At 44.0% G+C, this 14,151-nt stretch overlaps 1 protein-coding gene across 27 annotated transcripts in view; it reads right to left on the reverse strand.

The window, feature by feature from the left end:
* Nucleotides 1-14,151, reverse strand: part of hspg2 (heparan sulfate proteoglycan 2) — a 115,977-nt gene that overhangs the window by 9,703 nt on the left and 92,123 nt on the right. For 26 of the 27 annotated variants that reach the window (XR_013964133.1, XM_080764717.1, XM_080764712.1 and 23 more), the window contains 22 exons: nucleotides 13,984-14,137; nucleotides 12,860-13,003; nucleotides 11,674-11,808; nucleotides 10,886-11,067; nucleotides 10,372-10,567; nucleotides 9,618-9,797; nucleotides 8,860-9,120; nucleotides 8,590-8,752; nucleotides 8,349-8,446; nucleotides 7,697-7,963; nucleotides 7,446-7,558; nucleotides 6,282-6,429; nucleotides 5,999-6,115; nucleotides 5,725-5,742; nucleotides 3,710-3,794; nucleotides 3,084-3,228; nucleotides 2,128-2,230; nucleotides 1,499-1,608; nucleotides 1,165-1,273; nucleotides 858-956; nucleotides 434-655; nucleotides 62-306 (listed from right to left, as the gene is read on the reverse strand). Coding sequence is in view for 26 of the 27 variants with exons in the window: in XM_080764717.1 (XP_080620843.1) it covers nucleotides 62-306; nucleotides 434-655; nucleotides 858-956; nucleotides 1,165-1,273; nucleotides 1,499-1,608; nucleotides 2,128-2,230; nucleotides 3,084-3,228; nucleotides 3,710-3,794; nucleotides 5,725-5,742; nucleotides 5,999-6,115; nucleotides 6,282-6,429; nucleotides 7,446-7,558; nucleotides 7,697-7,963; nucleotides 8,349-8,446; nucleotides 8,590-8,752; nucleotides 8,860-9,120; nucleotides 9,618-9,797; nucleotides 10,372-10,567; nucleotides 10,886-11,067; nucleotides 11,674-11,808; nucleotides 12,860-13,003; nucleotides 13,984-14,137 (3,294 nt within the window). In the remaining variant the exon portion in view is untranslated. The remainder of the gene's footprint in view (nucleotides 1-61; nucleotides 307-433; nucleotides 656-857; nucleotides 957-1,164; nucleotides 1,274-1,498; nucleotides 1,609-2,127; nucleotides 2,231-3,083; nucleotides 3,229-3,709; nucleotides 3,795-5,724; nucleotides 5,743-5,998; nucleotides 6,116-6,281; nucleotides 6,430-7,445; nucleotides 7,559-7,696; nucleotides 7,964-8,348; nucleotides 8,447-8,589; nucleotides 8,753-8,859; nucleotides 9,121-9,617; nucleotides 9,798-10,371; nucleotides 10,568-10,885; nucleotides 11,068-11,673; nucleotides 11,809-12,859; nucleotides 13,004-13,983; nucleotides 14,138-14,151) is intronic. The other variant, XM_080764720.1, reaches the window with a different exon arrangement.

Consider the following 14,151-nt stretch of genomic DNA (forward strand, 5'->3'; position numbering starts at 1 on the left):
GATGGGTCTTTTTCATGTGTACAGAGGATATTGTAACAACAGAGATCTCATCTCATCTCACCTCTCCTATACAACCCTCAAAAAGCTCGCTGACGTTGGCCGGCTTGGGCAAGATGTCCATGTTGGGGACCCCCCCTAGGTACATGGGGGTGTGGATGTTGAGGCCCTGGGCTTTCCCTGGAGAAGTCTTCTTCTCCACTCTGCCCTGGTCAAGTCGGAGGTGACCGGCTCTCTTGTTCCTCTCGGCCACCACTCTGTGCCACTGGCCCAGAGACACCGGCTCTGGACTCACAAGAATAGCCTGGCCTGAAAGGAAGAAAAAAAACAATGTCCATTAGGTTTCCACTGAATGTATGTTTTCAATCCTGCTGCAAGCTACAGTGCACACACATCACAGTCCACTCATTATCTCTTAGGCTAATGTTTATCTTACCAGTGCCCAGTTCATATCTGAACTCCACATGTCCGTCCACCATCGAGATGGCCACAAAGTCCTCCACCTTCATCTTCTTCCCTCCGCAGAAGAACATCACGCCGTCCCTCTCCAGGGGCTTGAACTCCAGCTCAACGCGCAGGTCATCGTGGATGTTGGTCAGGGGAGGATAGGATATGTATGACTCCTCGCCGTCGAACAGTGGAGTGGTCACCAATTCACCTGTTGCAGGACGCAAAGGACGGAATGTCAATCCACTGGCTCATAGGACCATTTGAAGTCACATACGGTCACCCAAATGTTTTTTTTTTTTTTTTGCCTGATCACTTGGAAAATGCATAAGTGAAATTGAGATACCAATCCTAAGTATATTACAAAGGGAACACATCAGTAGTGAATTTGCTGAAAGGGCCCCCGGTCTTACCGTCCATGCATTTGTCTCCAGACTTGCCCAGGTGGCAGCGACAGTCATAGCCCAGGCCACTGGGGCGGTTGATGCAGGTGGCATCTGGTCCACAAGCCTCTGTGAGGAATACAGTTCACAGCACCAGCAGTAAGACACGTATAGTGTATGTATACACATACGTACAGTACACAACATGTTAAACTCAGAGTTGGATTAACTATGAGGAATTTGCTGCATAATGTAAGGTGCATAGCTCCAATGCTGACAGCAGTCTGTCCCTAATAGTACAAGCTGCAGTGGTGTTTGTGTGGTGTGTCCTCTGTACCTGAATGACAGTGCAGAGAGGAGTGGTGCTGGCAGTTGCTGCCTGTGAAACCTCTGGGACAGCTGCATTTATACAAGCTGGCGTCTGAATCCTCGCAGGTCCCAAGGTTCTAAACAAGGGCATGGTGGAAAAAAAGGCATTGGTTCTACTGGAATATAACTTCTATTAGCACAATGTACAATTATACTTGATAATGTATAAATAAATGCATGAATTATCACATATATTCTATAAGTGATAATGCATGCACTATATGCTGTATTAACCTTTAAGGTCCAGAATTAAAACAAAAACAACAACTGTGTGACCTGTGAACTGGCCAGATGTGACTGACCTGACAGGGGTGGTCTTTGCAGGTGGGGCAGTTTGTGACGCCGGTGGAGCTGCGATCGAGGTCTTTGAAAATGACCTCGTCGCCCTGGATGATTAGCTGGCGTATGCAGCCTGCACAGAGAGCAGATCAAAAGTCCATAAATAGAGCAAACTTACAGGATGTTTGTTTTTCAAGGACCAGGGGATTCATATTTATTTTCCCCATCATCGAGACAGACAGTAGTAAACCTTTAGGGCAATGGTTCTCAAAGTTGGGTCCGCAGGGACCCCCGGAGGTCCTTGTGGCGTTTCCAGGGGTCCACAGCAGCAAAAGTAGTTAACATATAAAAATAATTTTAACCACTTCACTCCATTTATATGTTGGCTATTAAAAAAAAGCAGGTGTACACGCTCACAGCGTGTCACTTTCTTCTACATAAATCTTCTCTTCCGGGGTATCCCTGGCACAAAACCTTTTCAGACGGGGGCCAAATACAAATCATTTCGGTGGTCCTTGACTTGGAAAAAGTTTGAGAACCACTGTCGTAGGAATCCTGAGTCACACAAGGGTATGTGTGGTTGTTAACCACTTCTATGTCATTTACTGTTAAAGGAAACGTAACGGTGGCGTGTTCAAGAGTAACGTCTCACCAACAAAGCCGGTCTTAATGCCAGCGGTTTTGGCCAGCATGGTGTAGTTGGGGTAGCCGCCTACATGTAGCTCCTCATTCAGATCCAGACCCTGGAATTTGCCCTGTTTGTGTAGAGAGATATTATAGGACATTATTTACTGTGTAGAGAGATATTATTTACTGGAATTAAATCATTGTGTAGAGAGATATTATAAGACATTATTTACTGGAATTAAATCATTGTGTAGAGAGATATTATAAGACATTATTTACTGGAATTAAATCATTGTGTAGAGAGATATTATAGGACATTATTTACTGGAATTAAATCATTGTGTAGAGAGATATTATAAGACATTATTTACTGGAATTAAATCATTGTGTAGAGAGATATTATAGGACATTATTTACTGGAATTAAATCATTGCTTAAAAAAAAAACTAAACTAAACAAAAAGACAAAACAAATGAAAAAAACAACAACCCTGTGTTTTACATGGTACTGTAACCAAACGGAGTTCCTGAAATTAAGTTTGTGACCCACTGCTCTAAACAGCCCCCCCCAACCCCCCTCCCTCCCCCTTCCATACTGTAAGTCAGGTGTGGGCAACTTTGACAATGGAGAGGGCCGCTAGATTTCCACACTCACTCCCTAGGGCCATATATTACTGTCGTATTAAAAAGAACCGATCTACAACCTCAAAACGCGCCGCAACGTGATGCGTTATTTTTTAATTGGAATCCTGGAAATTTACATTTTTACGTCATTTCAAATACCTTTCATTATACTCGTGTTGAGCAATGAGCTAACTCATTTAGACTGAAGTGATTAAAGCATGTCATGTTTGCATGCTGTGGAATTGTAAACAGCTGAAACCAATATTATATCAGTGTTCTGACATCAACCTAAAGGGCCACATTAATAAGTGAAGGTGGGGGGCCTGCTGGAAGTCATGCTGTAACCCAGCAGCAGTACCTGGGAGCTGCCGTTGATGGGCTCCCCTCCGTCCACAATGATGACGCCCAGGGTCAGGTTGCGGTACAGCTCCACCGTGTGGAACTCTCCCAGTCTGATGGGGTTGGGGTCACGGATGGCGGCCATGCCTGAGCCCACGTCGAACCTGAGAGGTTGAATAATTGATGGTGGGATCGTTAAATGCAACGCAACAGCTGTCACGTGATTTAAGAAACACCCCCAGGGGTTCCCAGGGGGTACCCAGCAACAGATCATTAACACAGATAGAACATAGCATCAGAATCATTTTAAGCATTCTATCTGTTTTACTGTATCTGGCTATTTAAAAAAAAAAGAACAAATCCAAGAGTGGAATGTGGAAAATATGTAATAGCTTTTGCTAAAATTATTTAATTATTTTGAATTGTTTTTTAACATCAATCTTCTCTTCTGGGGGCCCTTGGCATAAAATCTTTTCAGGTGGGGGTCCGCTGCAAAATACATAATCATCATTTAGTTCCGCTGATCTGAAATGTCACTGCAGATCCTGCGTAACTCAGCGAATCAGGCCTGGAACCCAGGCTGACCTGAACTGAACCCAGAACTGACCTGACCTGAACCCAGGCCTGGTTTAACCCTGCACTGACCTGAACTCCAGACGACCGCCCACCAGTCCCAGGGAGATGAAGTCCGCTCCGGTCGTCCTCCTTTGGCCGTTGTAGAGGATCATGCCTGGAGGAGACCACAACACGAGAGTCAATACGGTTCTCAATCGCACATGCTCACTCCTACAGAACACATATACACGCTAGGGCATTCAGCAACTAGTCGACTAGTCAGTTTACTAGTAAATCCACTGGTACTAGTTGACTAGTTGATTAGATTATAGTTATAGTCACCAATGTACACAGTTTTTAAATGTACAAATATTTATTTCCAAAATAAATATATTATTTACACAATAGGTAGTTAAACAACTAGTTAAAGTTAATAAGTTATAAGTTTACTAGTCGACTAGTTAAGTTTACTAGTCGACTAGTAAACTAGGCAACTAGTCAACTAGTAAAAATGACTAGAAGTGAATGCCCTAATACACGCACGCATGCGCACAAACACGCGCGCACACACAGGCGTACGCGTGCCCAAGCATCCATACATGAACACACTTTGAGTTGACCGGTGAAGCAACATGCTATAATGAGGGGAATAATATGAAGCCACTGGGCGCAGCCACAGGGTGCAAATGGTCACTGTGTCGGACAGAAACCTTGTATGTGCAAACCTGTGTTCCAATATATCCAATGTAGTTATTATTTAGTCACAACTCACAAGCTCTTGTTAATACTTCATTGGCTACATTTTTTGGAAAAACCCACACTTTCAACCTGGTGTCGTGTGACAAAGTATAATTTTATGAAAAATCATGAAATATGCAGATAAAAGGTTTCTGCCTGATAGCAACAAAATGATCACATCCACGCCACAGAGACACATGCTCACTGGGCCACACAGGCATCTACAATACTGTCAAAGCCGGGCCGGTCTGATAAACATGCCTCCTAACATTACCGTCTCAGGCACGGTAAAATCCACTCTCTGGATTTTGCTGTGTGAGAGGGTTCTGAGAGAGTCATTAAGAAAGAGAGGTGTATTGTATAAACATGTCACACAAGGTGGGGTTTCTTTTATCATGTCCCAAAGTATTATGTCAAAATGTGAAATGATGTGCACCACAATACAACAATCCATCTGCCTTAAAACCCATTTTGACCTGAGATCAGATTAAAAAAATGTCCTCTACATCCTGACAGTTTTCTGAAAAAGCTATGTTTCTATGTCAGTGGTTCTTCGATTTTTCAAAAATAGCAGACCTACAAGCTCGTAGCGCGCCACTTGGTGGCGCGCTATGAGCTTGTAGATCTGCTATTTTTCAATTGCTAAAGCATAACATAATGCTATCACCAAAAGGGGTTCCCGCCCCAAAATGGGTTAACATAAAGCAGAGTTAGGCTCTTGGGCTGAATCAATCTTTTATGTTTGTTCATGTTTACCACTAATAGCTACCAGATGGGAGGAATTCAGCACAAGTAGCATCAAAATATTGCTCAGTAAAAATTACATTATGTGAATTGACTAGTGAATAATATAGTTTCAAGCATGTTACTTCATTGCCCTCTGCAGGTAGACACACACCATGACAATTTCATCCAGGTCTGAACGGGGTAATCGCTATTTATCAGAACTGTAGCGATGTTTAGATAACATAAAGTAAGGATTGTTTAAACAATATAAGCCTAGATAATTAAATGATACAGCTCTCTAATACAAGGCTAGGCATTCTGAGAAGAACTTACTCACTGGTGTGAGTAAGAAGCAGATGGAATAAAATAGAAGGGTATATGGTGAAGTTACTGTAACTGTGCATACTCCTCATACAGTTAACCAGTAATCATTTGGGCTGTTGACTGCAGTGCAATGACCAGTGACGGTGCAATAATGATTGCCAAGCAGTGAAGCACTGTATGAAGACAGCCCATTCACCATCTGCCACTGAAAAATGCTCTTCATTTTGGATGCATTAACGGGAAAAGTCTAATGCAGACCAACAAAAGCAACGTTGGACTGCATCACACTTGAGCTAACGTTGCTCTCAAGCACTCACCAGCGTACAATATGAGACCTTCCCACCACCAGGGGGTGAGAAGGAGGGAGGAGGGCAGGAGGACAGAAGAAAGATTATACATGAAAGAAAGACAAAAACAAATACACGTCACAAACAAAAAGAGAAACATACAAACATCGTAAACACAGAAGAAAAAAAAACATACAAACATAATCATGAACACGGAAGAAAGACAAAAAGAAGACAAAAAGTGAATAACCACTACAATGAAACTGTTTGCTGGTACTGTACATGAAAGAAGGCAATTCCTTACCATCAACATTATCGGGTCTGAATGTGATCTTGATGTTGAAAGCCTTGTACGAATTCTTGATGGTGGGCAGAGTGAGATAGGACAGAGGCTCCTGGGCAAAGTAGGGCATGACTCTCTCTGAAAAGAACACACAATTACACTGTTATTAACATATATTCATGCAAATAGAAAACAACTACATTTATTCAATCCATCTACACATGAAAGCAGATCCCTACTACTGTATGGCTAATTTTGGACATTAGCATTGCGGCCGGACAAACGTCCAGACGAGCAGACTAACCGTGCACTTCGAGTGTTGTGAAGGCCTCCACTTTGCCCTGCTTGTTGGACGCGGTGCACACGTATGTCCCAGAGTCCTCGTGTCTGACGCCGGGAACCGTCAAGACGTTGGCCTCCTGGACGCACTTTGGAGGAAGCTCTTCTCCCAGCTGGGATTAAGATATAATCACACATCGCGCAAGTCAGAGAGAACGTGACCACTTCTAACAGAACCCTCTGCAAAGAGTATAGTGCACGGGTTTGTAAATGGGGCACCAAGGAAAGGAGAGAGAGGTTATGAAATATATAAACACAACCAAGGAAAGGAGAGAGGGGTTATGAAATATATAAACACAATCATAGGAAAGGAGAGAGGGGTTATGAAATATATAAACACAATCATAGGAAAGGAGAGAGGGGTTATGAAATATATAAACACAATCATAGGAAAGGAGAGAGGGGTTATGAAATATATAAACACAATCATAGAAAGGAGAGAGGGGTTATGAAATATATAAACACAATCACCAAGGAAAGGAGAGAGGGGTTATGAAATATATAAACACAATCATAGAAAGAAGAGAGGGGTTATGAAATATATAAACACAACCAAGGAAAGGAGAGAGGGGTTATGAAATATATAAACACAATCATAGAAAGAAGAGAGGGGTTATGAAATATATAAACACAACCAAGGAAAGGAGAGAGGGGTTATGAAATATATAAACACAACCAAGGAAAGGAGAGAGGGGTTATGAAATATATAAACACAACCAAGGAAAGGAGAGAGGGGTTATGAAATATATAAACACAATCATAAGGAAAGGAGAGAGGGGTTATGAAATATATAAACACAATCATAGAAAGGAGAGAGGGGTTATGAAATATATAAACACAATCATAGAAACACATTGAATTCATGTGATTATTGCATCCCTATTATGGGTATGTCATTATTATCAACATGTTTAAAACAATTCCAAACATATTTGTCAAAAATAGCAAAAACTTACTTTGAGCTTGCAGCTCGTAGATAAAAGAAAAGAAAAAAGTATTTATCTTATTTATGGCTATGGCTATTTTGGGGTACTTGGCATGGAGATGTTTGGGAACCCCTGTTGTAGAAAGGGCATGGGGTAACATTGACTGTACTACAGTATAAAACATGTAAAACAGTGTTGGTTACCTTGGACCATTTGATCTGCGGTACAGGGTAGCCGGAGGCCAAACAGGGCATGACAGCGTCAGATCCCACTGTTACCTCCTTCATTTCTGGCAGGGAGGCAATCTGGGGAAGAGCTATAATGCAAAATATACACAAAGATTTAGACTTTGACCGGGCCGGGTGAGAACTATAGGGTTGTTGTCACCATTAGAAAAAAAGTTGCGCATTGTAGCGGTCCCGGTTCTACAACGGTGCTGAAGTCACACACTCACACTGGACGTTGAGGACCACCTGCGACTGCACCGAGCCCACGTCGTTGGTGGCGGTGCAGCGGTACTGCCCGGCGTCGTCCTCCTTCACCTGCTCGATCTTCAGCATGCCGCCCTTCACCACGATGTGGCCGGGCAGAGACCCGCCCACCTTGCTCCACTTGACCGTGGGGTGCGGCTCGCCGACCGCCTGGCACTCGAACTCCACCGAGTTGCCGATCATGACGGTCTGAATGGACGTGCGCACGTTGATCATCACCTTCGGCAGGGCTGGGAGGGAACGGGACGAGTTGAAGAGGACGGGATTTAAACCCATTCTGACCCCAGATCAGATTCCAAAAAAGAAAGTCTTCTACATCCTGACAGTTTTCTGAAAAAGCTATGTTTCTATGCGTCAGTCGTTGTTCGAATTTTCAAAAATAGCAGACCTACAAGCTCGTAGCGCGCCACTCGGTGGCGCGCTATGAGCTTGTAGATCTGCTATTTTTCAATAGCTAAAGCATAACGTAATGCTAACACCAAAATGGGTTAATAGAGTAGAACACGATATAATATAATGTACAGTAGAATAGAATGATCCCTACATGGAGTGGCTGTAATTTAAACATAGTACACCAGCGATATACTGTATATAGTGGTACAGTATATTATTTACCTTGGATGGTAAGCTTGGCTGTGTCCTGGGCTTGACCATACACACTACTGGCTCTGCAGATGTAAACGCCCTCATTGCTCTGCTCGAGGTTCTCGATCCTGCAACATTATACACAGCTCAGTTTAAGGGCATAAAAACAAAAACATGGGTACCATGTGCTCAGTCACGTTCAGTGTGTGTGTGTGTGTGTGTGTGCGCGCGCGTAAAAGATTCACCGTTTTTGTCTGTGCATACAACTCACCTGAGCACTCCGTCCTTGATGTGGTGGTTTGGTGGCATCGCACCTCCTTCCTTCAGCCACTCAATTTTGGTCTCTACACCACCTGCTGCTGAGCACGTGAACTCCACAGCACTGCCCTGGGCTTTCACTTCCACCTGGGGGGACACACGCACCGCCAGGGGGGCTATAGAGGGAGAAAGCACGACAAGAAGTGAGCGACGCTGACATGGAAAATTCAGCATCACGCGTCTCCGAACTCAAGTAAAGCCATCAAACACCATCGTCACTTACATCTGACCGTGACCTTCGCCACTACTTCACTGGTGCCCACTTGGTTGCTGGCCACGCACTTGTAGCTTCCGGCGTCCTCGGTGGAGGCCAGGTTGATCTGGAGGTCACCGCCGTTGGCCTGCGCCCGCGGGGGCAGGCTGCCGTCCACTTTGCTCCAGGCGAAGGTGAGGGGAGGCGTGCCGTGAGCCAGGCACTGCAGCCGGATCACCTCCCCCACGCGGACAGCCACATTGTCGGGCAGAGAGGTGGCATAGGGAGGAGCTGAGAGAGACGCGAGAAAATAAAGTGTTAAGCCATAGTTATGCTTAGTTTGCACGTGACGGAATTAGTGTAAATCACTAATAGTATAGGGACAAGTAGGGACGTCAGGTTGAAGGTGGTTAAGAAGCCACTCGGAGACCGCTGTGATGGATAACTTTCCTCAGTTGTTTGTTTGCTTTGAGCACTTTCTGTTGAGCATCTTCGTATGTACTGTACATTATGGACCCAAATGAACTGCCCGGACAGCGAGAGATGAGTGCATGAGAGTGCAGTGCCTGCAATTAAAACTATAGACATTTGAATGCCAATCTGCATTGGATTAATATGTAGAGAGTGGGGATGGAGCATGAATGTTTGCGATAAAAGGTATTCACAGTACAATGACAGTTTTTTTCCCTGCCAAGAAAGACTGTTAAACTCAAATCTCTTTCCTATAGAAATCCCAAACCCAAGGAATGTGACGTAACAACAACATTCAGCCCCTCAGTGAGACTCACTCTCGACATCGAGCATGATGATGACCTCGCTGGTGCCCATATGGTTGGTGGCGTTGCAGATGTACTCCCCGGAGTCCTGGCGGCCCACGCCGGGAAGCACCAGGCTGTTGTTCACCACTTTGTGTCGCCAGGGTAGCGGAGCCCGCAGCTTAGACCAGGTGATCTTTGGCGTAGGGATACCTTGAGGGGGGGAAGCATAAATCTAATTTAGATTTATTTATGGCATTGAGCGCTTTATTTAGACGGAGATGGGAGACAGATGCAAACTTGGGTCCTTGCAACTCACAAGGAACATTTGGTCAGTGAACTACTTTGAGCTATCGGGCACCCCTGAAATAATTTAATAGAACAATTCATGCGGCATTAGATTAAATTGACCACGGTTGCTATGCATTACCATGAGTTCCTAAATGATCTTTGGCAAAGGAAAATATTATGTTTGCTAAAAAAATATATGGTGATGCAGAATGACATTGAAAATCTTAAACCATTCTGAACGGGAACCCCTTTCGGGTGTTTTAACTAAGCATTATGTTATACTTTAGCTATTGAAAAATAGCAGTTCTACAAGTTCATTCTACGAGCTTGTACTCCTTGTAGGTCTGCTATTTTTGAAAAATCGTGAAAATGTGGCACAAATCTTTGAATGTATATATATTCCTCAAGACTTTTTTTTTTTCTTTTCTCGACGTCAGGCCTAAACGGGTTTTAAAAGTGAGTTCCCATTTTCCACGTGAGTGTGAGCAGGCCTTACCGTGAGCTTCGCAGTGGAGCGTGGTGGTCTGTCCCTCCACTGCGATCAGCAGGGGCTCGGGCACCGAGGCCCTGGGCGCGGTGGGCAGCCCGGACCCTCCCTCCACCACGACCTCCACCCTGGTCTCGGACGAGCCCTCGTTGTTACGAGCCGTGCACACGTAGGTGCCACTGTCTTCTGGACGCGCAGCCAGAATCTGACAGAAAAAAGAAAACGATCGTCGGTCCATGTTTCAACATTGATCTTCACACTGTCGCTGAAATGATTCAGGGCACATACATAGACCTACGAAAAAAAACGTGACCGTTTAAGACAAGTAATGCATATTATCCATTGTAATTTTACTATTTTACTATAATAACTAATTGTGTCTTGAAGACAGAACTAGCCGTTTTTTGAAATTCTGATTGAATTTCAACTATAAACATTTCTTCTGAAATGTATAGTATTTTAAAATGAGACTCTTTACTGTACTGTACTGTACTGTACTGTACTGTACTGTACTGTACTGTACCTGCATGACAGCGTTGGACTCCATGGGCACGGGGCTGGTCAGCATGGTCTTACGGGTGCTGTCCAGTCTGTGCCACGTGACCGAGGGGCGGGGCTCTCCTGACGCCTGGCATTCCAGGTTGACGGGGTCTCCCACCCTGACCCGCAGGGGTCCACTGGGGGTGACGGTAGCTACAGGAGACTCTGGAGACACGGGGCCAAAAATAACCGTCAGGACATTATTATTAATAACCCTATCGAGCCACTAAGGGGAGCCCGTCACATATAGGACTGTTGCTCAGCTTTGGAGACTCATAGCAATGAAAATACAGGCCACAATCAGGATCAGGATTTGACACACCTACTCGGCCCAAAAGCATCTCCCAAAATGTACGCACACACACACATACTCAAAATATACTCAAAATGTACTTAAAGTACCAAAAGTAAAAGTACTAGTGGTGCAGAATGTCGTGTCTAAAATGTGTAAAAGTCTTTTGAAAATAGCAGATCTACAAGCTCACAACGCATTGCATCGTGGCGCATTGTGAGCTTGTAGATCGGCCATTTAAATAATAGCCGAAGTTTAAATAGGGCTGATTTGTAATAATAATAATGAAAATCTACAAAGTAACTAGTAACTAAAGTTTTCAAATAATTTTAGTGGAGTAAAAGTACAATATTTGCCCTTGAGATGTAACGGAGTAGAAGTAACATTATTGAGAATTTGTAGTACTCCAGTAATGTAAAGTAAAAGAATAATAATAAACCTAAATTGTACAGTACTTGAGTAAATGTACTTGAGATTACCTCTGACGATGAGTGACACGATGCTCTGGGTGATGCCAAACAGGTTGCTGGCCACACAGCGGTAGGCACCCTGGTTTCTAGGGTGAGCGTTGGCGATGGTGATGACAGAGCCATCCGCTCCGACCTTGACATTATCTGCACAAAACAACAGGAAACAATACAATCCACTGTAGATATGCAAGAGACCCACAATGGACGATTGGCATGGAATAGTCCTGGATATTTTCAAAATGGAAAAATGTACTATACATGTTAAGAACTAGATTAGACAATTTCTACCAAATTTGGAACAACTGGATAGTGCACATTGCCCCTCTGAGAGCGGACTTTGTGTGATCTCACTGGTTCTAATTGCCTGCTTTATGATTGTAGAAAATGTTTAAGACACCTTTCCTCCTCTCATGGTCGAAGACCAAAGCTGTATTGTTTTTGTCCCCCTCAGAAATAATGTAAATACTTTCGTTTATTTGGTTGTTGTTTTTTTGTCTTTTTCTGCCCACTCTTTTCTTCTTTTTATCCTTCTGAAATGTTCGATCTGAAGTGATATTGCCCTGTTGCCCCTGTTTAAGTGTGGACTTGATGTCACATGTAGCTCATCTAAAGAAAAAGGACTACACGGAGACATCGGAGATGGAGCCACTTGGAGGGGGGGATGAGTAAAAATGCTATCTATAATGTAATGCTTTTTCAAAATAAAACAAATATTATAAAAATTAAAAAAAAAAAGATGATATTGCAAGAGGAGACTTGGATGGTCCATAAAATCCTCAGTATCCATGTGATATTCTGAGAATTAAATGAAACACTGTAATGGCATAAAAAAAAAGGTCTGCCTGGAGGGACTGGGGGTTAAGTGAGGCGAGTCCTGTGTAAACAAGGTCGGTAAGCTGAAGATTATACTGCAAGTGAATTAAAGGGACTATTATATAGAGGAGGGCTACAGAGGTGAATCGTATGTACCGTACTCTCATGAATAACGTGACGGCATCAAAACCTACGTGCTTTTTCTTCCTAGAAAGCAGACTAAATTAACAATATTGTCAGAGTTGTGCGCAGTTGTGCACACGTGTGCATGTCTGTGTCTGTGTGTGGGTGTGTGTGTGTGTGTGTGTGTGTGTGTGTGTGTGTGTGTGTGTGTGTGTGTAATGTATGCGCATGCACGCGTGTGTGCTCTCCCAGTACTCACCTGGCAGAGGCTGGTTGCTGGACAGCTTCCACTCCAGTCGGACCGGCTGGGCTCCGCTGTAGACCCTGCACCGGAAGCTGGCCGACTCCCCAAGCCGCACCGCCGCGCTGTGGGGCTCGATGGAGATGATGGGGGTCTGCAGTCCTGCTCCAAACATCCAACGAGTTAGTGGCCAGAATCACATTTAATATCACCCAAACGCCCACAATATGTCTCATTTCATCTAGCTCCTCATAAAATTTTCGGAAAGTATTTATTTAAAGACGTTTACGCCACGGACAAAGCCAACTCCTGTCGTGACAAATCATGACAATAAACACAATGTTTTGGGCCAAACAAAGAATTAGAAAGTAGAAAAAAAACGGCAGGTTACAAAACTTAAAAAACTAAAAAAGAAAACTACAAATCACATAATATTTTTTAACCACAATGAATTATTACCACATGAAATGATGAATGCCCTTGTCAGTCAGCAGACTAAATAATGGACCTTGATAAGAAAAAGGTTGAAAACCACAGATTTAGCCGACTAAAATGCTCACTGATGCATCAAGGAGCCAGATTGCTGTACCATGTGACTGTGGCCTTTGGTGTATACTGGCAGCAGCTGTGAGAACTTCCTCCAGGAAGGAATGAATGAGCATGAGATCATGGGACGGTAGTGTGGGGGTAAGTACTGTAAGTACTGTACGCCTCTACAGTGATGATGATGTCACACCGGGCCGGGATGGGAAGCACAACTGGAAAAGCCATTCATACGCTATAGTGCAGAACAACACGCCTGCCATGACAGTCATGTCACTTAGGCGTGATATTATGATTATGATATCAGTGCCAAGAGTGAAATATAACTGTCAAATCGGATTGCATTTTCTTTCTTTTTTTAATGTTTTTTTTTGTGGCTTTCGCCTTTATTTAATATTTTTTATGAAGGGACAGACAGCAGGCTGACAGGAAATTGGGAGAGAGACATGCAGTAAAGGCCGTCGGGATCGGGAGTCGAACCCACGGCACACTGCCAGACTGGATTACCAGCCACGGTGCCTGGACAGCTGAGCCACGGCCCAGGCCTCGGATTGCATTTTTAAGTTTTGGTATCGACTAGCACATTGTGTTGGACTCACGAGAAGAGGATGAGGTGACGGATACCGAGACGGAGGTCTGGTGGATCGGAGAGCCTGGGTTCCCCAGGTTGCCGTGGTTTCCCTGCACACGGCAGATGTACTCGCCCGAGTCGTCCGGAGAGGCGGACAGAATGCGCAGCTGACTGCCCAGGACCTGTCCCAAACACA

This window comes from Protomyctophum bolini (assembly GCF_963924005.1).
Source record: "Protomyctophum bolini genome assembly, chromosome: 5".
NCBI classification, from domain to species: Eukaryota; Metazoa; Chordata; class Actinopteri; order Myctophiformes; family Myctophidae; genus Protomyctophum; species Protomyctophum bolini.